The sequence below is a fragment of the Alligator sinensis genome, unplaced genomic scaffold, assembly GCF_000455745.1.
Source record: "Alligator sinensis unplaced genomic scaffold, ASM45574v1 scaffold1115_1, whole genome shotgun sequence".
In the NCBI taxonomy this organism is placed as follows: domain Eukaryota; kingdom Metazoa; phylum Chordata; order Crocodylia; family Alligatoridae; genus Alligator; species Alligator sinensis.
In genome coordinates, this window is record NW_005842317.1 from 395,118 (window position 1) to 419,823 (window position 24,706).

Below are 24,706 nucleotides of genomic sequence, written 5' to 3' on the forward strand. Positions count from 1 at the left end.
TCACGGACATCAATGCCACAGATAACCCGGGGAGTAAGTGGCATTCTGTGGCTCCAGTAGTGTGCAGCAGCAGCTACTGTATCACCTGCTTTCAAAACTCCACTCCAGCCTGTCCTTGCAGTGGGTGTCCACAGCTCCACACAGCTCTTGAGACATCTATGGACGAGCTAAGATCCACAGACAGCAAACCCTCCCCACCATGACAGAATGACTGCACAACACTAGGAGTGTTATCAGTAGCTTCATAACACAACACAAGCTGCGTAGAAAGGAGCAGCTTCCTCCTATGACAGAATGAGTGCTAAAGACACACAAGGTTTTACTGTGGCCTATTTCATTTCAATTATTTTAGGGTTTGCAATAAAAACAAAGAAATGGTAAATCAAAGGCATTTTCTTCCCCATTTCTTTTGAAGTCTGTCTGACATGTCTAGGACCATGTTTTACAAGTTTTGCTAAAACTATTTAAGTGTTTTACACACTACTGGGACAAGGAGGAAGGGATAACTATAACAAGACTTCAGTATCTCACAGGCTCTGTGAGCTCAGGAGAGCCAAGCAAATCCATACATAAAACCAGGGCATGTTTTGAACTAAAAATCAAGCAATTTAAATGTATAGTTTTAATTTCAGAACAATGCTTTAAAATTCACGTGATGCTAAGTCAGTGACAATCCAAGCAGAAAATGCTGTTGGAATAACCCAAACAGATCAGATTCAGGCTGTGATATGTGTTAATGGTTGCGACCACGGCTAGATTCAGCACTCTCAGTTCTCTTTTTAAAAATAGGTAGAGTACATGGGGCAGACATATAAAGTTCCCCTCAATGCCCCACCAGACCAAGCAGGCCCATTTCTAGGACAGCATGTAATTTTTTTTCTATGCCAATTACATCTATGGCCTCTAGGCTGAGACTGAACAAGGGCAGTGAAGAATGCAGGGGCTCACAATTATGTTGTCAGTTTTTGTGATGAGGACATTTGTTCACCAGGAACTAGACTGACAAGACTGATTTCACACAAGTCAGATGGTAACTGCTTTGTCACTGACAGTGACGGCTATGCCCAACCTTCCAGTGAAAGCACAGTCTGCCTGACCTACTGATGTGCCTTCTCTGCCAATCAACTCAAATGCTTGCAGCTTTGGAACAACAGGAATCAAAAAATATAAAAGCAATTTTATAAAGTGCTAAACGAACTGCTCTTATATTTTATTCTCCAAAATAGAGCACCCCTCAGGAAAATGAAGCCATCTATTTGCAAAAGAGTGAACACAAAAATCTACCCAAAAGCTAAATCCATGGAGTGAAATTAAACTATTGCTGTTATTTCTTCCACATCAAATATTACAAAGTGACATTTCAAAGTTATCCTTCAGTTTTCTCTTATACTGGATAAGTAATTATCTTTAATATAAACAACTAAAATATACAGACAAGCATATATACACACACACACACACTACATTATACTACAGATCACCAGCAGTGCTTATGCAGCAATCACTGGACAGGAACTGATAGTCGAAAGTATACTTTTTTTCCCATCTATATACTGAAAATTCTATTGTTTCAATGTTTCACCTAAACAAGTTATTCTGAAGATACCTACCAGCACAACATTGGAGGTATCTATAGGAAGGGTTAAAGTATTATTTCTGTGGTAGGTCAAGGGTGAAAAAACCAAAAGACATGCTATGCCCAGTCATGTTATAAAACATTACAGAAGAAAACTGAATACCCAGTAGAGGAACACAACAAAGAAGAGGCGGATTCAGTATTTCCATTACTGGTGTTGGTTATAACCCCAAAACAATCAATGATTACTGCCGCTGTAAATCTGCTTACTCTTAAGGCACTCAAACGAGTAGCAGCGTTTGCACTGAACACAGAAGTAGGTTACCATTTTAACATTGGAGCATACATTCTTCTCCATTGTCTTTTTACTTACTTACCTTTCAAATACCAAGCCACCCAACTTAAATCATCTTCAAAATATGTCTTATATGAAGGCTGTGTGTCCCAGAATGCTTACTGCTGTCATGGGTAGACCAGGTTTCCACCTCAAGTCAGAAAGCTCTTTTAACCTAGATCCCAAGTTAATGAGGAAATTAAATAAGTTTTCTTACCAAAGATCATACTTCGTAATGTACTAAATACATACCTCTTCCCAAACTCTCTCACTGATTAAATTATTTTGAAGCAAAACAACAGGAAGGACTACGGATCTAGATTCATAGTTTACATTTTTAAACCATTCATCAAAATGGAGCATATTAAAATGGGGTATTACCTCAGTTGGGTTTAAGATTAAAACTGTAATGTGAAGCATAGTAAGCTGCATCCTTGCCTTAGTTTAGCTATTCTTGTAAAGCACTTTTGCAGCCCCTCAAAAAAGGTTGTCAATTTTTGAAAAATGGAAAGGTTGTTCAGTTTTTTACCCAGGAATCAAGCAGGCTCCCTATAAAGAGCATCTCTTTAAAAAGCTAGGTAAGTTTTAAAAAGGACATTTCATGAAACAAAGAAAATACATTTACTCTACAGATTATACACATGTTGTTCAGGGAAATTACAGTGTGTTCAAATGTAAATTTATAAACTTTATAAAGGTAGGAAACACAAAACCATTCCAGAAGACTCAACGCCAACTTTGGGATAAGAAATACAGAAATCATCACAAGAAATGAGATGGGGACAGGGAAGCAAAGTCATTGTCCGTTTGTTCAGATGCTCTCCCTGAAGAGATATTAAAAATCTGCATCCAAAGTGAACACGTTGTCTGTTGTCTCTGTCATTACAGCAAAGCGCTGATACTCTGAAACCCGCTTCTCAAAGAAGTTGGTCTTTCCTTCCAGTGAAATATTCTCCATGAAATCAAAAGGGTTTTCTGCGTAAAAGAACTAGGGAAAGCAAATTTTGTTATTCTGGAATTCACAAAATGACAATGCATATACAACCTCCTCAGGGAATAATCTGCAAAGCAGCCAATTAGAGCTCCTCCCACTCTTGGTAGGAGTAAAGCCAGAATTTACTAACTTCTCAGGTTGGTTTCTCTCTCCTCACCCCACCAATCCTTGCTACTGGCACTCATGAAGGAAGCACAAGATATCATATGAAACACAAGTGAACTTGTTAATGTGCATACAGCATTCACTTGAGAAAGGCCATGCAATAAACTTCACTTTTAACCCATTAAAACAGCATGTATATCATATATACCAGGGATATACAGCTACTCCTTGTTTAATGTTGTAGTTACATTCTTGAAAAATGCGACTAAGTGAAACGATGTTAAGCTAATCCAATTTCCCCATAAAAATGAATGTAAATAGGTGGGGTTAGATTCCAGGGAAATATTTTTCGCCAGACAAAAGGCATTATATACCTGGGTCTACAGTCCTCTACCCTTATTCCCCCATGCTGCGGCCTCGGACAGGGTGGCTCCCCGCTGCCGTACACACTCCCAGGGGACAAGGGTGACCCTTGACCCCCAGATCTGTATGCAGGGCAGGCACAGGCTGTGGGTTCCCACCCTGCTTCCCTGCCCCGGGGCCTCTGCAGCCCTGCAGACAAAACTCAGAGTGGCTGGGGACAGCGGTGCCACGTGGGGATCACCTCGCTGCTGCAAGTTCCCCCGCCACTGCCCGGGTGATGCACCCTCTGCGCCTGCCACTGCTTTGAGGGGCGCAGTGTGCAAGAGGTGCATCACCAGGGCAGCATGGGGCGAGCAGCAGCAAGAAGATCCCCATACGGCTCCTCTACTCCGGCTGTCCTGGGTCGCAGGGAAGGGAAGCAGGGCAGCGGGGAACAGCAGGCCCATGCCAAGAAGCTGCTCGCCACTGTTCCTTGCCGCCTTGCTTCCCTTCCCCGTGACCAAGCACAGCAGGGAGAAGAGGAGCCAAGTGGGGATCTCCTCACCACTGCTCACCCCGTGTTGCCCTGACAACGTGCCTCCTGCGTGTGGGGCTGCAGTGAGGTCAGCGACATAGGGCTGCACCCCTCAAAGCAGTGGTAGGCGCCACTGGGTTGTGCCTGCAGAGCTGCAGCAGTCGCACGGTGGAAGCCTGTGCCTGCAGCCTGCCTCACGCACAGATCTGGTGGTGTGGGTCCTCCCTGCCCCACAGGAACATGCAAGGCAACAGGGAGCTGGCCCTCCCTCTCCCCCCAACAAGTCACCCGTGGTCCCATCCTGCTCCCCACTGGGGCCCCGCAGCACATTGCAGCTGCGGGCCCCAAGCCCCACCTGCCTGAGGCTTTGGGGCGGGGGGGTCCAGCCCTGCCCAGCTCCCTCCCTACAGGGGCCTCAATCCCCCACTCCCTCCCACTTAGCTGCTGGAATTGTTCTGTAGGCTGCCTGGGGCCACATGCATGTCTATGCACGTGCCACCCCTGTCTCACCATCTTCCTCCTGCTCCCTCCCAGTTCCCTGCAGGCTGAAACTCTGCCAGCCTGCATGGAGCTCACTGCAAAACAGCAAAATCTGCAGGTTTCTCTTGTAAAATGAGAAATCCACGTTTGCCTCTGGTAAAAGGTAAAATCCACTGATTACTCTGTTTTTCTGGTGGCCAAACAATGTTGTAACCAAACACTGCATGACTTTAAACGAGTATGTTCTGTAATAGATCAGCGACATAATGATGAAACAACGTTAACCGGGACAACATTAAGTGAGGAGTACCTGTACATATACATACCATTTACAGACAAGGTATATTGATGAATGATTTTCTACTGGACATTATTTGCACCAGTGTACATGTAGCATAACTCATCTCTAAACAACCACCACCAACTTATTTCTCACCTGTTCATTTTTTGTTACTTTAAAGAATGCCCAAATTCCTCTAAGGTAATCACTATCACAGCAAATGGTTTACTCTTGGGTCACCAGAAGACTTAGTTATCCTCATGCAATTAATATAAATGCTTGGATCCACAAAGATATTAACAAAAAAATCCTAGTCCTACTTAGAGTATATCCATGTTGTTCTGGTACATCTGAATACAACATACCATTCCTAGTTTAAAATCCATATAGTAGCTGTAGGGAAACAACAGCCAGAAAAAAAGCTGAAATTGCCCTTACTTGTTTAAAAATTTAAATGCTAACATTGTTTTTTCTGATAAACAGCTGAAAGCATGACTCTACAGCATTAAATGCGACTGACCCTCATGCACACAGCAACATCCCAGACACCCAGTGTACCCAGACATGCCGTTTCTCTCTAGTTTCTCACCTTTGAGAAGCCAAGTTCTACAAGTAATCGGTCTGCCACAAATTCAATGTATTGTTTCATCAATATGCAATTCATTCCAATCAGACCTACTGGTAAAGCCTCTGTTAAAAACTCCTGGAAATTAAAATACAATGGTGACATTTAGAGAAGGGACAATGCAACTTAAGAAGGAAAATAACACTCATCAATGGTAATTCAATTTGCAATGCTCCTATTAAATCAGACTCCAGGGCTGTTTACCACTCAAATAACCTGCATCACTGAAAACTCAGCTAGTCTCTCTTGTTTTCATTAGCTCCTCACACTTGCCTAAATTTTCTTCACACATGTTATGTAAAGAGACAGCATCTGCACAGATGTTTTCATTATGGGACAGTAAGCCCATGATGGATCAATAAGGTTGATCAGAAAAACTTGCCATCCAGTTCGCTAAGAATTGGATCAGACCCTGTAGGTCAGAACGCAAAACTAAATAGGCTTAGAAGCCTGATGTATCCATTATGGAATGAAGCATAATCTTACAGTCAACTGGTTGTGTCAATGTGGGGACTACCCACCAACAGTTAAGCCATTAGAGCAGCACCTGTCAGTACAATTAAGAGGGGCAAGGGCACTTTTAATTTTCCAAAAAAGAGTACCAGGTAAAATCACAGCACAAAGGGAGTCTATAAGAGTAATATTAAACTGCTACCGAAATGAAGTACATTGGTACACAAACATACTGCCAAAGCAACAGTAACTGGACAGCAACAGGAACTAGAACAAAACCACCACTTCCTTGACCAGCATATGACCCAAGCATTTGCAGGTAACTCATCATCACCTGACTAGTCCTGACAAGAATTGCCTTTGCCCTTTAATTTGAGTGGCAAGAAGGGGTATTAAGAGTGGCAGGGGAAAGCTGCTAGAACTGATCACTGGTCCATAATTGTAGCCTGTCATTTTTTTGCGATTCTAATAATGCTACTGTCGGGTCTTGGCATGTGAAAATGTTCTTGCTCTCCATGCCATTGCTCTGCCCAGTCTTACCTGCTCAATTTCAACTGCATTAACAATGATCTCCTTGACCCTCTCTTCTAAAGGCCTGTTCACTAAATAGTGGAACATTAGGCATGCAAAGTCACAATGGAGACCCTGGAATAGTAAAAGAATTAAAAAAAATTAGTTCTTCCTTTGCCTTGCAATTTGTTAATAATTGCACTGATAACCATCTCTCTTGCAGGTTTTAAGCTTTCTAACTTCCTGCTTTATGGTGCAGTTGACACTATTGCATTTATCATACCATTAAAGGGTATTACTGTTAACTGGGCAAAAACATAAACAATATTTAAAAGCCACTGCAAAATGTCTTTTTGAGAGAAAGAAAAGGCATGCAACTCTCTCCACCTTATGCATACTTAAATATTTTGAGATATACCTTTACTATGAAGGATACTATATTAAACCAGGTTTTTGATACTGTATAAAACCAAGTTTGGTTCTACACTCCTATTAACAAAACCTTTGCAGACCTACATTAACATCAGACACATTAAAAGTATACACCTGTAAATTTAAGTGGGGTACACTCATGATTCTGTGATGCACTGCGTGAGTGTGTTTAATTGGCAGATTTTCCCCCTCTCTTTTGCTCAGAGAACTTCCAGAGGAAGAGGCTAGTTTAACAAAAACAGGCTCATTACCAATATCAGATTTACAGCAATCAAACACAATAGGCTGTTAGCCTACAGAACTCACTGCCCAAAATTTATATATGTGAAGAGTTTAAAGCCAGAAAAAACCATCCAGTCACCCACTCTAACGTCGTTCAAAGCACAGGGATTTCACAGTATAACCTCAGGTTAAGCCCCACAACTCGCATCTGGTTTAAAAGTAACATTCAGAAAGGCATCCAGTCTTGATGTGACATTATCAAGATGGAGAATCCACCCTTCTCTTTGCAGTTTGAAGCTGATTAACCACTAGAATGCTCTTGCAAATGTGTGTCTGATTTTCAGTTTTAATTTCCTTTAGTAACTAATAAGTAATGTTTCCTTCATGAAGTTGTACTTCCCTATTGGAACCCAGGTAACCACCAAGAATTTAACAGCAATAAAATTTAAAAAGATTAGATAAAATATGCATCATGAGACTATCCAATAGCAAGGATTAAAATAAATCAAACCACCAAGAGTTTTACGAGGGTTTAAAAAATCCTCATGCTCAGAGCATAAGCCACTCATGTCTGAATGGGAGTTAAGAAGCAGAGTTCCTTGAGAAAGTGTGCTTCTTCACTGCCTGCTGTAAGGCTTCTTGCCTATTCCTTTGATTCAGTTGTCACAGACCTGTTTGCTAAAGACGACACTGGACTAGGCTGATTAATTGTGGCAATTCCAGGGTTCTCTTAGCTGACATTTAAATAGGGCTTGGGGAGTTATTTTTTAAGTGTGAAGCTGTATCTTGAAAGGAAATGGGTGAAGAGTCTCTCTACAATAATGCTCCATTTGGTGTTGCCCACAATTTAAATCAGGGGTGGGCAATTATTTCAGCTGGAAGGCTGCTTAACAAGTTTTGGTTAGCTGTTGAAGGCCTCAGGGTTGGCCCAACCCCTTGAAAACTGCTCCAACCCCATCTTAGGACCAGAAGTCCTGCCCCTAACCCCTGACCTTTGCTGGCAGAAGTCCCTCTCCTTTCCCCTGGAAGTACTCCTTTTGGGAATGGGGTTTGCCATCTTGGAACTCGGGGGGAGGGGGGACAACAAATTATATACTAAAAATTAAATGTTCATGATAACATATTTTAATTTTATTTAAAAAAAATATTTTTGTCTTGATTTTTTTGTGTGCATTTGTGTTGTGTAGATACAGATGACTGCATAATAGCTCAGAATTAAGTCTTACTCTTGTATATTGGGGGGTGGAGGGGTGTGGGGGGAATGGATGGGTGTGGTTAGGTGGGTGGGGATCAGGTTTGTGGGGGGCTGTGGGTGTGTGGATGTGTGCATATGTGGGGTGTGGGGGTATGTGCAGATGTGGGCGAGTGGGTATGGGGGGGTTGTGAGGATGTTTGGGTGTTTATGTGGATGGGTATGGGGCTTGTAGGGGGCTGTGGGATGTGTGGAGGGGGAAGGTGGCTGGGCAGGTGTGTGGCTGCATGTGTGTGATGGGGTGTGTGCATGTAGCAGTGAGCAGGGCTCCCCCCAGAGGTGAATGGGTACATGTGGGGAAGTGTGCAATTTCTGGGGGGGGTATGGCAGAGGGTGTGTGTGGATGCAGTGTTTGTGGGATGTGTTGTTGTGTGTGAGGGAGGATGTGGCTGTGGGGGAGGGTTTCTGGGCATGGTGGCCTGTGCACGGGAGCCCCCTTCATGCACCCCCTTGAGCCAGTCAGCACTTGCCCCTGCCCCACAACAGCCTGAGCTGATGTACCCTGTGGCACCTCTCAGCCACTGCCAACAGTGCACAGCCCCAGCCCTCCCTGTGCCTGCTCTGCACTGGCAAGCCGTGGCAGATCCTGCCACTCCCTGGGCATACTGAGAGACTACGGTGGCTCCATGGCTGGATTGTCTTTTTACGCAGCCCAGGTGGTGGCAGCTCCTTCTGGTTGCTGCTGCCACTGGCCCCCACCCTGCAGTACCAGCAGGGACCAACACATGCAGCCCTGACTCAGCACATTCCGCGCCTGCTCTGGACTCGCCTGTCTGGGCTGACCAGCAGCGGTGGCTGCTGCGCATAAACTGTTGCTCAGCATGGGGAAAAAGTGTCCCTTCCCCCTCACTGCTGCCAGGCAGTTCTTGTTGCACCCACCCAGAGCCCACACCATACCAGACAGCTCTGCATCTCTGCCATCGTCACTGCTGCCCTGTGGCTGCTCTCTACTGTCACTGCTACCCCACTGGGTAGCCCAGAGGCAGCAGCGACAACAGCAGAGACACAGAGCAGCCTGGCATGGTGCAGGCTCTGGGCGACTGCAGCAAGAACTGCCTGGCAGCAGCTACGGGAAGGAGCCACTTTTCCCCTACGCTGAGCAACAGTTTCTGCCTGGCAGCCACCCCTGCTGCTCAGCCCAATAGGCGAGTCTGGAGCAGGTACAGGGCACACCGGGTCAGACCTGTGCATGTGGGTCCCCACAGGACTGAGGTGGTGGTAGCCAGAAGAAGCCGCTGCCACCTGGGCTGCCTACAAAGGCAATCCAGCTGCAGAGCTGCCCCAGCCCAGCTGCATGCCCAGGGAGCAGCAGGGCACTCTAGCTGGGCAGCACCTGGACCAGGTGGGACCAAGGGACTTGCTGTAGGCCGGACAAAGCCCCTCGATGGGCTAGGTCCAGCCCACAGGCTGTATTTTGCCCCACCCCAATTTAATTATATACATTACAAAACAACCCAGAGCGTGGTTTTCTATACAGGATTTTAATTCCTGGTTTTCTGTTGCTCCTGTTGTAAAAATATGTTTTGTGCACAGTACTTTTACTACAATAAAAAAAACACACTTTGTTCAAATTAGGTCACTCTAAATTGAACAGGTTAACTATTTTTTCAGTGTTGAGGAGCACCTCAGTTGGACCTACTACATTTGGAACATCCTACATCACATTAATTTGAAATAAATTTTCCATAAAATATTGGCTGAAGAACCAAGTACAGGTTTTCCCTGCAGAAACAGATGTGATGACACCTAGTAAGAGAAAAGACTAGAAGCTGTTTGGTGGTACACTGTATATTTTATAACTTGACAAACCATGAAAGCTGCCTGTAGGTTGGTCTGACCCTTGCTTAATTTTCTATTTATATTATGTTCTTCAGTAGACACCTTCAGCCTTTTATCATGTGAAATGTCTTCTTCTAAGTTAAAGTAACTGTGCATTAGTGGCTACTTCCTTATGAGGGAGTTCTTTCCATTCTCAGGCCAACTCTAATTGGTTCAAGTATTGCAATGCAGGTATTCTGGCAGAGGAGAAAATCAGAAAATCCTTCAGATTTTTATTACGTATCATTTTCTAGTAGCACCATGAACTGTGGTGTGTCTTGCAGGCAGGCCACATCCAAGGGGAGCAGACACCAATTTCCAGGGAGTGTTCCAAAGGATGGTGAGAAGAGAATGAGAAGGAGGGAAAGGTGCATGTCACAACACTGACTGGTGTATTCAATACAAGAGATGCTGGCAGGGAATAAAGTTTCTTCTGTTCACAGTGAACTGGGATTTTGCTTCTCTCATTCTTTCTTTCCCTTTGAAGCTGGTTGTAGCTCAGTGATTCTCAGCCAAGGTGCCCCAGCACCCTGGGGTGCCTTGAGATCCTTTCAAGAGTTCCACAAAATGTTAGCACTAGAGGTACACCGATACATTGGTCCATATTGTATTGGCACCGATAAAAGGAAAATTGACATTATTGGCAATTGTCTTTTTTGGCTGATAATGTCATCGATAAATGCCAAGTTCATGTGCACAGCCGCAGCATGCATAGAGCCAGGAGTGCAACCCAGCAGCTTGGAGAGCAGCGTCTGGCTGGTAAGTCTGTTGGAGGGAAGGGAGGGAAGGGAAGGGGGGGGCAGATCATAGACCCTGTGGTGAGGGAGGGAATGGGGCTGGAGTAGTCGCTGCCCAGCCAGGGTGGGGCAGGGGGAGGGGGGGGTGGCAGTTCCTGCTGCTATGCGCACCCCCGGGGGAGGTATGGGGGGCATGTGCCCCACCCCCTGGATCTCTGCACGGGGCAAAGATAGGCTGCTGTTACAGGCTGGGGTGGCACCGGACAGGCAGTGGTGGCGCTGGGAGGAGGGGTTCGGGGTGGGGGGGGCTATACCCAGCCCTCCCCTGCCAGAAAGAGCCTGGGGCTGGCCCCAACCCCAGTTCGCCAAAGCAGCCCAGATATGCCACTCAAGGCTCCGTCCTGCACCATGTCCTGCCATGGCTGGGCAGCACCTGCCCCTGCCCCACTCCCTCCCTCACCGTGGGGGCCTTGATCTGCCTCTCTGCCCCCCCAGATTTACCAGCTGGACGCTGCTCTCCAAGCTGCTGGGCTGCATATCGGTAATCAGATTGGTATCGGCCGATATGGTTCATTAATAATTGGCCACCGGTAGTGGCCCAAAAAATCTTTATCCATGCACCCCTACTTAGCACCATTAAGTTTACAAACATCATTATTCACAAGGTAAGCCCAGAGATTTCAAATAGGAATCCATAGTGTCAAAAGCATTCTGACTTGCTATGGTCTTTCTGAGTTTTTGGAACAGAAAAATTGATTTATTACTTAAGTGAAAATTAAGAGATGGCATATGCACAGGGGGTCCCCCTCAAGTCTGAAAAGGCTGAGAACCACTGTTGTAGCTGAACAGCTTTACCTGGGATGTCAAGTATTCTTGTTGGGGAACACATTGGCACTTTAATTCCCCTTAACCATGTAACTGCCACCACCTAGTGCAGCGGTCTCCAACCCTTTTAAGGTGAAGATCACTTTTTGAAGTAAAGGGCAATCCAGAATCTACTGTGCTCCCTCCCCACACCCTGCCCAGCAGATCAGTCTGGTGCAGGGGAGGGCCAGATTGAGGCCCCCCGCAGTGAGGGAGGGGGTGGGGCAGGGGTGAGGGGGCCCAGCCCAGGCTGGGCGAGGGTCAGAGCCCAGGCGCCTCGTCCAGGTGCGCGGGGCAGGCTCCCACCGCTCCACGCACCCCAACAGAGGCTTGGGGGCACATGCTCCCCCCAATCTGTGCGTGGGGCCAGGTGGCTATTGCTGCGCATTGGGCTTTGCACCCTGAGCCCCAATGGAGGCCTGGGAGGCATGTGCTCCCCCCCAATCTGTGTCTGGAGCCAGGCAGCTGCCACTGTGCATTGGGCTTTGTGCCCCAAGCCCTGCTGCAGCTCGAGGCGCAAAGCCCAAAGCACAGCAGCAGCTTCCTGGCCCCATGCACAGAATGGGGGGAGCATGTCTTTTAAATATAGTTTGGAAAGGGCTTTCTTCTACACAGGATCTCACTCCTTCCGCAGCCTAGAGTCATTATATCCAACCGGACTCCAGGATTACCATGCTTCCTAGGCCTATGGTAGAAGGAAGGATGCCCATCTGTGCAGAGGACATGCCTCTCCTGTGGTGTCACCACACTACACATAAAAGATATGACTAAAACCCTATGAAGAAGCTAAAAGTGTGGAGGGGATGCCATAGATGTGTGACAGAGTTGGGAGAGGCAGGGGAACCACCACCTCTCCTCTAGCCAGGATGTACTGCCTCTCCTCTAGTCAGGATGCAGACCAGCTCCAGAGCCACTGTGATGCACAGGATGAGTATCACAGAAATAAGACCTTTGCTTTCTCCCTGCCCCTCCAACCCTAACAGCATCAAAAGAGCTTCGCCATAGTTAGTAACTCATTCCACGTCACTGATGGATTCCCTTTCCCTCCTGGCCATGTGCTCCCCTCACCTGCTTAAATGATTTCTTCCCTTCCTCTCCCCTTTCTCTTTGGCACTTGCCACTCTCCTCCCCAGCTTCCTTCTATCCCTGCAGTCAGAGGTGGGCCTCTGTCTACAGTTAATCCATAGGACTGCAGGGCTCCACTTGAAGTATATGAGGGCAATAGCACAGCACGAAAAGGGGACACCATACAGGTAAAATTCTGCTGCTCCCCTCTGGCCTGGCGATTCACTTTCTGGTGCCACATTATGGCACTTAACAAGCTCAGAACATGTGTAATGCTCTATGTATTACCTCATCTCTGCTAATGAGCTCATTGGAGAAAGTCAGTCCAGGCATCAAGCCTCTCTTCTTCAGCCAAAATATGGCAGCAAAAGATCCTGAGAAGAAGATTCCTTCCACTGCAGCAAAGGCAACCACTCTCTCCCCTGTTGAATACAACACACTTGTAGTTAGACATGGTCCAGATGTGCTGTTTGTTGCAACAAAAACATGCAGACAGCAAATCACACTAATCATCCCCATTAACACATCCCTGCAATGCAGCCACATACACACTACACAAGGTAACAGGAAAAACAGTCAATGCCTATTTGAAGCAACACCTGGTCAGAGCAACATCTCACCTAAAAGTATTTTCTTACTGTGCGTTCAGGTGACACTTCCTAATACAGCAACCACAACTGAGGAGTAATAATACAGTACACAAGCACAGACATGTCACTACTTCCAGGCATTAACTGGATAGGATATCCTAATTAAATTGTCACTACAGTTTCAATCACCCAAAGCAGGCAGGACATCAGGCCTATACTACTTGCTCCTCCCGAGAGAAGGAGAGATGGTCTGTGATATGGACAAGATTCAGTTCTGGATTTCTTAGAGGTCTTTGGCTTCTGCATTTCAAGTTCTGGTACAAGGGGGAAAATATTTTACTGCCTAACGGGGGCAAGGCAAGATGCAGTTCACTAGGATTAGAAAAGAACTTTGCATTCATATTGCATCTTCCATCTGAGGAAGCTGCAGCATTTCCACACATAACACTGGAAAAACAGATTACAATTTTCAGTGTCTGCAAATGATCTGAATGTGTTGTGCCTCAAACAACAACACCACCTCTCAGTGAATGGTAGCCACTAACACCATGCAGGGTTATTGCAAAACCCCCAAAAAACATGCTACCAGCACTGCTTTTCCAATGTCCTGAGTGAGCCTGGAAATCTCCCATGCAGATCAGGCACTGACTAGCCTTCAGCCTGCTTCACTTCTGAGATTTAAAAAGCAAATAGCCCAAGGCATTATGGCTACACATTTAAATCTATAAATTGAGAGGTGCAAAGGCATTTACATAGAACATCTGCACAAAAGTGCAGGAGTTCTAGTATAATCTCAAAAGCAAGTGTAGTGGAAAGACAACACGTAACATTTTTTGTTCAAAATGTTCAATACTAATCTTAAAAGACCCAACTGGATTAGTAGTAAAATACTATGAAGATCACAACTGATGGCATCCTCAGTAAACAACAGGTGCATTAAAAGTTATAGTGAGAACAACTACCATTGAAGGAATTCATAATCTCTGCTGACATTTCTGAAGTGCAACACAGAAGAACGATTAATACGTAACTTGGCTGCAGAAAATTGTTTCTCTTCTCTAACTATCATTTATAAATGTTGCATTTTAACAAACATAAAGCTATTATTCCATAAAGTGCAAACATCCCTTTCCCTCTGACAGTTTTTGGTGCCCTGGAATCAAATAGTTTGAAACTCTTCTTCAGCAACTACCATACTTACCTGAATCCAAAAATGACTCTGAATTTAAGATGACCCCGCAATTATTATTCTATACATGGAAAATTTATACACTTGTTATAATTTATAGACTCTAATTATTGCAGGGTCATCTTAAATTTGCTCCCCACACTGCTGCAGTGGGGAAAGCAGTGACAGTGGGAAGATGGTAGGGAAATCAGCCTCTGGATCCCCTCACACCACTGACTCTGCTCCAGCCCAGGGCATGGAGCACATGGTTACTCCAGTCTCAGCCTGGCCAGAGAGCAGTTGGTGCAGTGGCAGCAACTCCAACTGGGCCCCAGAGACAGGGATGGAGTTACTGCCACCTCCTCTGCTGCTATGTGGCCAAACTAGAACTGAAGCAAACATGCTCCATGCCGTAGACTAGAGCAGAACTGGAGCCACACTGGATCTGGAGGGTAAGTAGAAACTGTGGGTATGGGGAAGTAGAGGCAGCAAGGGGTAGCCAGTGGTTGCAACTGACAGCAGCCTACTTCCCTACCCCTGTCAGCAACTTGTACTCAAATCCAAGACAAGGGGCTTCCCCCCATGATAAAAGGGGGGGAAACCCTATCTTGGATTCGAGTAAATATGATATTTGTTCCACTGCATTTTTGTGCCTGAGGTTAAGTCTGCTGCAGAATAAAAGTTGTTCTTTAAACTTCTTCCTTTCAGTCAGTCTCCTCTTCTCAACAGTGAAAACTAAGAAGCCAGGCAGAGACAACATATATGATATGGCTAGGTCACAGAGCTCCCAAGAAGAACAAGATTATCAAAGACTTAAAGGAGAGAAGCTTAGAGGAAGACCTGCACAAAATTTTAAGCATTCAAGTGGAGTGAAAGACACCAAAAAATGGGATATTCTTTATAATATAGTTATCTAAGAAAATGGGATTACTGAGAGCCTAGGACAGGGGTGGGCAAATTCTGACCCACAGGCCGGATCTGGCCTCCAGGCGACTCCATTTCCCAGCAGCCCCTGCCTGCATGACTGTGGCTGGTCTTTATGGATACTCCAGCCACAGCTGTGCTGTGATACTGCAAGGCTGGGGTTGCCATGGAGATCAGCCCCAGCCACGCTGGCAAGGAGCACAGCAGGCCAGGGTAGGGAGCTGCTTCAGAGCAGCTGGGATCTTGTGATGGGGTCAGCTTGGTCTGGGTCCAGGGCAGAGCTGTGATCTACTGCCTGCATGTTCCAGGCAGGGGCACGCAGGCAATGGATTGCAGCTCTGCCCCAGCTTGGGACCACACTGTCACTGCTGCAAGGAGCCAGGGCAGAGCCACAATCTGCAGTCTGCACACTCCAGGAGGGGTGTGCAGTGTGCTCTGGCCCCAGACCAAGCTGCCCCCTCCGCAAGTTCCCAGAAGCTCTGGAGCAGCCCCCTGCTCTGCCCTGCCCTGCCAGCGTGGCTGGGGCTGATCTCCATGGCAACCCCAGCCTTGCACTATCACAGTGCAGCTGAGGCTGGGGTCTCCACAGACACTGGCCTCAGCCATGTGGGCAGGGGCTGCTGGGAAACAAGTCACACTGCCAGCCATTTCATCCACCCCTTGGTCTAGGACCACTATTCTATTTCTTGACTTTTCATACTAATTTTTTGTCCCCTCCCCCACAACAAGGTGGCATGATTAAATGCTTTCATGTATGCAACCTATACTTTCCTCCTCACATTCATCTCAAGGGAACATTCACTTGCAACCAAAAATGTACACATCCAGTAGCATCTCTCATAGTATTGCTCCAAAATGTATTAAGAGAAAGCTTGTACAAATTCTCTGTAAAGCCCCACAAGGGGAAGCTTGCTCTTTGTGTTCTAACAATGAAGACAACCAAATGAGCAAAATAATCTGTGCGCGCTACAAAGGTTAAGAAAATCAGTGCAAAACCCTCAGAGGGGAAGGGCTTGCCCCACACAGCACATAATAAAAGTGAGGCTGAGACCTCAACTCTGGGATTATTAGCCATTCTCTTGAGAGACCTTTCAAACCATCTTCCCTGTGACACCACACTATGGAATTCCCTGAAGCACATTTTCTAAAACTAAATAAGCCTAGACAAATGAATCCCAAATTTGGGGGTTTCTTTACCTACAGAAAGCAGTGCAGGCACTGAATCCTATGGTGTCACTGCAAGACAATCAAGGAGAGGTGAAAGCACTTAGCAGTGACATAGATCTCAAGCTTTTTAGACTCAAGACATCTCTTGTTAGACTCAAAGCACCCTTCAGAAAATACCACTCTTCACTTTCACTCATATCTTGACAATGGAAAGAATAACAGAGCAATTCTTCTGTTGCAAAGAACTCAGGAAGCCCACAACAGATCAGAATGTTTTTGGCACTCTACGTTCCTATTTGAAATCTCTGAGTTTACCTTGTGAATCATGTGTAGGTTTTTGCACACTTAACTGTGCTAATATTGCATGGTGCCCTGCAGCACCTCAGCATGCCATGGCACCCTGGTTGAGAATCATTGAGACACCAGTGGCATTTCTGAAGGGATGTGTGTATTGACAGTTGGAAAAGTACACACTTCAGTACCTGGGCATCAGGGGATGGAACCCCTCTATCTACTCCTCCAAGTCAGCCAGATTCTGGTACAGACTTTGCAATCCTTATAACCTGGCCCCTTGATGTCCCTCCTGCTTCCGTCCATTGCTTCCAACCCTTCTTAGACTGAGTATGAGCCAGCAGTGTGCCCCTGTTCCAAAGAAAGCTAACAGCATACTGGACTGCATTGGTAGATGTGTTGCCAGTAGGTCCAGGGAAGTGATTATTTAACATCTGCAAGCAGCCTCAGAGTAGCAACCAAATAAGGTACAAACATCAGTCAGTCATCTGCCTGAGCAGACCTGCTTCCAGTATGTTCAAAGTCAATGGTTCAACCAAGCCTGCCAGCCCATAACAAGCTAGCCAGACACACCAGTTTGTATACCCAACAGCACACAAGGACAAGGAAATGATGTTAACTAGCATCACATCCAGCCACCTTTGGCTCCCCAGACCAAATGACCAAGTACACATGTACAGTGGGGTCAGTTAGGTATATATCCAATGTGAGGCTCAAACTCTCAACTCTGGAGCTGTAGCAAGACACATTAACAGAGTGCCACTACCTGCTGGCACTTCTATCAGCCTGCAGTGAAGGAAATGGGTCCCTTCCTGTCTCTCCAAAATAACAACCGGAACCTTATTAACAGTTCCTAATGGTGTCACAGAGATATTCTCGGCCCACCACCAATAGCAAGACCAGCATTGGTGCAAAGTTACAGCTCCAACTGTCCATGAAATATACACTAGGCAGAGATATTTGGGGGGGTAATATCTTTTACTGGATCAGCTCCATGGCCAGGAGAGATTTTAGACAAGCTTTCGAGCACAAAGTGCTCTTCCTCAGGTGACCTGAAAACAATCCACAAGCACCTGTCAGATCTCATACCTAGGATCCTGATGCTGCTACCCCTCACTATTTATGGATTAAGATACACACGCACGCCTGATTTTTTTTCAGGTGATGGATTACATTACAACTCCCTGCCCCGTTTTGAGAAAATGTAGCCCCACATCCAAGTGCTAGAGCTCATACATAAATAAATCATTTCCCTTCATTCATTTGAGGCACATGCAAAGGAACAGCCTCATTAAAAGCTACATACCAAAAGTGGAGTCTCTGTCAGCTATCCATCTCAGAGCCCAATCTGCTTTCTTCTTGACACATGGCATTGTTTCAATCGCATTAAATAAAAACTCTCTATAAAATCGAAAAAAAGGAAGTATCAGAAGATTCTTTTGCAATGGTCTGTACTAACGTAGGAAGATTGGGATGCTACCATGTTAGGCACAGTGGGCATTTATACGCATGTTCTGGGAGTGGGGGGATGGAGGGGGCACTTTAATTAAACTGGCTCCAAGAGCTGCTTTAATTAAAGCACCTGGAGCACTTCATGTATCAGCATCCCTGCACTTCAAAATGGCGGGAGAGGCACTTTATCTAAAGCTCACTGAACGAGCTTTAGATCAAGCGCCCCCGCTACCACTTTGAAGCATGGGGGTGCTGATACCTGAGACAAGGGAGGCTGCTGGAGTGCAGTAATGGCTCTATTAATTGAGTCTCCTCTGACACACTGGAATTGCAGAGCATCAGAGCAGCCTCCCTGCTCATGTATAGGCACCCAGTGTGCACAGAGAATGAAAGAAAGTCCTACCTCAAAGACTACAACCATCTAAACACACAAGGGAACATGGGGAAGCAGATGCATAGAAAGGAGAAGTAACCTACACAAGGCCATGCAGTAGGTCAGTGGCAGAGACAGAAATACAACCCAAGTCTCCTGATCACCAATCCAGTCCCTGTCCACCAGACTGTTACCTGTTATTCTATGAGCAAAATGGTAACCAGGGAGTCCCACCCTCCTGCTGCCTATTTTTGCAGGCCCCAAATAGGCACGGGACACAGTTTCCCCAGAACACATACCATGATCCTGCCTAGCTTCAGTAACTGTTCTAAATACCTCAAAAGAGTGCAGAGTCACTTTGGAAGTGACTTTGTAGCTACTTCTCCCTTCCCCAGATGCCAGGGAGTTCCAGGAGACATTGGCTTCCCCGAGGCAATGAGAAAAATCACCCGGCAAGTGCAATAATGCATAACCAACCCCCCACTGAATCAGCCCCCAGCCACAGACCAACATTAAAAACCCCCAACTTTGATGATGATTTAAACTAGGCTGATACTATCATCCCGATTCAGGAATAAATGGCTACTGACATTCCCTGCAGCAGAGCAGGATACATCTGCACTCAAGGCAGCTGTCAGTGCACAAGGCAGTGTCAGTTCCTGCTGTGCTGATTGCAACAGCAGCTGCTTTTGCACTCCTCCAGGGTGACTGCTGTCCCAGCTGCTCCCCCCTAATCCCCTTCAGCTTCACTACCGGTCATTTTAAAAGGACATTTTGAAGAACAATGGAAACAAACTAGTTGTATGCAAGCGAAATGACAGAACTTCTTAGTAAAGCCTGTTAGCAAATAACTTTACACTGCAACATTTGACTAATAACTGAACTGATCTACCTTAGCTCAACCCTGAACTGAGACAAGAACTCAGTAGCAGCAACAGGTCTAACTAATTTTTAACATGTCATTTAGATTGCACACTACACATGCAGAACTCAGGACAAACATTAGCTAAACTTCATGAGATTCCCATGAGGTCAGCAGGCAAGTATCATTATTCCCAATTCCACAGAAGAGGAAAATAGGCTCAGAAAGTTTAAGTGCGTGGCCATGGGGAAAGTCATGTCAGCACAAAAGAAAGGCTAGCTGATACTGCCACACAGTACATGACTAGCCCAGGGGCAACACAGCTTGTAGTACTAGGTTCAGTGGCTCTGTGACAACATTAATAGAATTACCGTTTCTCAGGATCTTTGATGTAAGTGTCTATTAGCAGACTGTACATCTCTGAGTGAACATTCTCAATGAGAATCTGAAAACCATAGAAACAGCGAGCTTCTGGGATCTGTACTTCCTGGCTAAAACGTTCCACCTACCAAAAAAAATGCCTGTTAGGGTCTCAGTACTAGATGAGAGAATATTTTAAGCCTAAGAGGAAAACAATACAGCCCTGGCCTTGAAGAAAAAATGGGAACAGAGCAGTTAATTATTGCACGTGTATGCAAATACATAGGCAGGTTGTGGTGATGTTCTTTGGGAAGCAGTGGAAAAGAAAATTAAATAAATCTGCCTCTGTAGTCCTTATATAAAATGCGATCACCTGGTATGGTTATGCACCAAGGAACAAATCAGAATGTCTAAAACAGCAACAAGTTTTAATCACATGACAGTTCACAGGCCTGGGCTACACTAGAGTGCTGTCGCACAGTGTATCCACATCCACAGGACCCCAACTTTCTGCTGGCAGTTACACTAACTCTCTGACCAAAAAAGGCTTCTGATACCAACAAGCAGCTAGCAGAAGACATGTAGACATGCCTGGACCTTCTGCAGCCTGCCACAGTCCCTTCAGCTGCTGTGCCTTCCCAGAGGTAAACTTTGTACCCTGCCATCCCAGCTGATGAAGCACAGGTATGGAGAGCTGCCAGAAGCTACATGGGTGTCAAATACTCCAGCAACTTCCCTGCCAGCAGAAGCTCCATTGCAGACAAGGCCATGAAATATCTGTCACACAAAATTAAAGCATGTCACTCACTCACACACTCACCATATTAAAATCTATTCCCGGTGCATATTCCCAAGTTATACATACACAAGGTTCAGAATGGGTTATTTTCAGTCTTATATATATGATGGTTTAAGGCATGCTCTCCTGAAGCTCAGCAGGGCTAGAAGTGGCAGTTGTAGCATCAGAAAAACAGTTGCAGCATTTTAACGGTAAATACCACTTGCTTATAAACCTGGAGGATTCCAAGGTGCCCTCACCTTAACACAATATGTAGCAGGAGCCCCACTGATCTTTTAAAAAGGCTGTGCTAGGTAAAGATCATGCAATTTTACTGATTAAATGAGAAACACAGATGACCATGGTTCAGAACAGAGGATCTGAATGTGAGACTTCTTACCATCATATCAAGACATTGGCCTAAGTAGGACAAGTTGCTTAGATACCCAAGCAAAGATGAGATGATGGGGCACAGATACAATGCAACTATTAATTCAGAGTCATTTGATTATACTAAGCAAAAGAGAAATGAAAACTATTGCAAGTCAATGTGATGAAGGGCAAAACATTGTAAGTGGACCCACTGTAAAGATATCTTACCAGGTTTTCATTTACAATTCCATCACTGGCTGCAAAAAATGCCAGGATATGTGAAATAAAATATTTTTCTTCTGATTTCAACTTGTTCCAGTGAGGAAGGTCCTTTGACAAATCAACCTTATGGGATAAAAAGAAAGAATTAGAACACGATTGCCTTTTTAGTGATGATGATAACCCAAAATCGGGGGATGGGGGGGACTCCCACCACTGCTGGCCCGCTGAGCAACCCTTGCAAAGCCAGCAGGCCAAGGCACTTAAGGGAGCCCACCCCTGCCCCAGCCCTGGAACGAACTGTAGGCAAGGCAAAGGCCCCCAAGGGGAGACTTGCATGCCTATACACAAATGCCAGTAGCTTGAGGAACAAACAGGAGGAACTTGTCCTCCTGCTAAACACAAATAACTACGATGTCATAGGGATAACGGAAACCTGGTGGGACTCCACCTATGACTGGACCACAGGTATAGATGGCTATACTGTGTACAGGAGGGATCGAGTGGACAAAAGGGGTGTGGGCGTAGCTCTCTATGTCAAGGAAAATTACACATCCCTGCAAGCCAACATTGGCACCCACGGTGGACTCGAGACCCTCTGGGAACACGGCACAGGGGATACTATGGTGGGAGTCTACTACAGATCCCCTATCCAGGGTCAAGACCTTGACCAGGAGTTTGCCAGGGAATTGGCTGAGGCCGCACGCTCCTGGTGCATGGTTGTCATAGGAGACTTTAACTACTCAGACATCCCGTGGGAGGAGCACTCAGCCAAATCCGAGTGGTCGCAAAGCTTTCTCTCGTGTGTGGACCTCTATCTGACGCAGGAAGTCTATGGGCCAACGAGAAGTAAAGCGCTGCTCGACCTGGTACTGGCAACCGGGGATGACCTAATCAGCGACCCAATGATTGAAGTGAAGCTGGGTGACAGCGATCATGAGCTGATCACCTTTACCATCCATTTGTGTATAGGCATAAAGCTGGCAAGTCAGTCAGTAATACAGAAGTCCTCAACTTCAGGAAAGCTGACTTTGACAAGCTCAGGAGGCTTGTCAGTGAGGCCCTAAAGGGCCACAACCTGAAGGGGAAAGGGAGTTCAGGACGAGTGGTTGCTCCTCAAGGAAACAATCCTGGATGTGCAAGCAAAGTCTATCCCATCTCGGAGGAAAGGCAGCAAAAGGGCACAGCAGCCCCCTTGGCTCTCCAGGGAACTAGCGGACCTCCTGCCTCTTAAAAGGAAGACCTACAAAGGATGGAGGACTGGATCTGCCACCAAGGAGGAATACTCTGCTCTGGTCTGGTCCTGCAGAAAGCAAACTAGGAAAGCCAAGGCTGCGACAGAACTCCAGCTAGCTACAAATATTAAGGACAATAAAAAGTCCTTTTTTAGATATGTGGGGAGCCGGAGGAAAAGCAAGGGCAACACTGGACCCCTGCTAAACCAGATGGGACAACTGACAAGCAATGCCCATGAAAAAGCAAACTTGCTAAATGGGTACTTTGTGTCAATTTTTTACCAGTCCCATAGGATGCTCCCTGCGGGACAGGGAGGCCCGGGTGAGGGAGATTCCTTACCATCCACCATAGCTGACCTCGTGAAGAAACACCTTGACAGGCTGGATACCTTCAAGTCAGCCAGCCCTGACCGTTTACACCAAAGGGTACTCAAAGAGCTGGCAGACATCATAGCTCAGCCCCTGGCACGGATCTTTGAGAATTCCTGGCGCTCTGAAGTGCCCGACGACTGGAAGAAGGCCAATGTGGTGCCTATCTTCAAAAAAGGGAGGAAAGTGGATCTGGCAAACTACAGACCCATCAGCCTGACCTCTATCCTGGGGAAGGACTTGGAAAAGATTATCAAAGAGGCCATCCTATACAAGCTAGCTGACAGCAATATCCTGAGGGACACCCAGCACAGATTTGTTGCGGGTAGGTTTTGCCTGACCAACCTCATTTCCTTTTACGACCAGGTGACCTATCACCTGGACAAGGGGGAAGAGATTGATGTCATATATCTTGACTTTAAAAAAGCCTTCAATCTGGTATCCCACAATCAATTCTTGGCAAAACTGGCTAACTGCGGTCTTGACCTCACCACGATCCACTGGCTCGGGAACTGGCTCCACGGTAGGACCCAGAGGGTGGTGGGTTGATGGAAGTCAATTGTCGTGGTGCCCAGTGACCAGTGGGGTCCCTTCATGGCTCTATCCTAGGGCCTTTACTTTTTAACATCTTCATCAATGATGCAGACATTGGTGTCAGAAGCGGGCTGGCCAAGGTTGCCAATGACACCAAACTCTGGGGAAAAGCATCCACACCTGAGGACAGGAGGGTGATCCAGGAAGATTGTGACAGGCTCATGAAGTGGGTGGATGAGAACCTGATGGTGTTTAACACTAAAAAATGCAAGGTTCTCCACCTTGGGAGGAAAAACCTGCAGCATCCTTATAGGCTCGGCAGTGCTACTCTGGTTAGCACTACAGATGAAAGGGACTTGGGGGTCATGATTGACCACAAGATGAACATGAGCCTTCAATGTGATGCTGCAGCTAGTAAAGCAAGCAAAACGCTGGCTTGCATCCATAGATGCTTCTCAAGCAAATCCCGGGACGTCATTCTCCCCTTGTACTTGGCCTTGGTGAGGCCGCAGCTGGAGTACTGCGTCCAGTTTTGAGCTCCACAATTCAAAAAGGATGTGGAGAAGGTTGAGAGAGTCCAGAGGAGAGCCAAGCATATGATCAGAGGTCAGGAAAACAGACCTTATGATGAGAGGCCGAGAGCCATGGGGCTCTTCAGTCTGGAAAAGCGCAGGCTCAGAGGTGATCTGGCCACCTATAAGTTTATTAGGGGTGTTCACCAGGATCTGGGGGAATGTCTGTTCACCAGAGCGCCCCAAGGGATGACAAGATCAAATGGTCACAAACTTCTCTGCGACTGTTTCAGGCTGGACACAAGGAAGAACTTCTTTACTGTCCGAGCCCCCGAGGTCTGGAATAGACTGCTGCCGGAGGTGGTTCAAGCACCCACTTTGAACGCCTTTAAGACACTTTTAGATATTTATTTTGCTGGGATCCTATGATCCCTGCTGACTTCCTGCCCCTGGGCAGGGGGCTGGACTTGATGATCCTCCGGGGTCCCTTCCAGCCCGAATGTCTATGAAATCAATGAAATCTATGAAAATAAAAAAGGAAGAAATGGTGCAAGTGTAATTGCAGACCAACCCTCCAAACATTCAGAGATGTTGTTTACATTTGTAATTAACTTAAATCAAGTACATAGTAACTATGCAGTCCAATGGCCTCTGCCACTGTAACATGAAGTGATTTTAATTTTTAACTAGAATTGTTTTCTTCATGCACAAAAGCCTATCTTCTGCAATCTTAAAAAAATACAGGACAATAGGAAAGTAAGTCTTGAAACAACTTCATGAGGCTAGTCCAGCTCCCTACTCAAGGAAAGACTGTCCCTGACTAAACCATCCCAGCCAAGTGTCTGTCTAGCTTGCTCTTGAAAATTTCCAAGGATA

The 24,706-nt window shown here is 46.2% G+C and overlaps 1 protein-coding gene across 3 annotated transcripts in view; it reads right to left on the reverse strand.

The window, feature by feature from the left end:
- Window positions 1–348: 348 nt before the first annotated feature.
- The window catches only part of RRM2B (ribonucleotide reductase regulatory TP53 inducible subunit M2B), a 29,930-nt gene continuing 5,572 nt past the window's right edge, over window positions 349–24,706 (reverse strand). For 2 of the 3 annotated variants that reach the window (XM_025209934.1, XM_025209933.1), the window contains exons 3-9: window positions 21,190–21,306; window positions 19,823–19,956; window positions 18,071–18,165; window positions 12,913–13,046; window positions 6,265–6,369; window positions 5,236–5,349; window positions 350–2,898 (exon numbers count right to left, since the gene is read on the reverse strand). In XM_025209934.1, the coding sequence (XP_025065719.1) occupies window positions 2,746–2,898; window positions 5,236–5,349; window positions 6,265–6,369; window positions 12,913–13,046; window positions 18,071–18,165; window positions 19,823–19,956; window positions 21,190–21,306 (852 nt within the window). In that variant the 3' untranslated portion in view covers window positions 350–2,745. Of the gene's footprint in view, window positions 2,899–5,235; window positions 5,350–6,264; window positions 6,370–12,912; window positions 13,047–18,070; window positions 18,166–19,822; window positions 19,957–21,189; window positions 21,307–24,706 lie in introns of all 3 variants that reach the window. The other variant, XM_006028519.3, reaches the window with a different exon arrangement.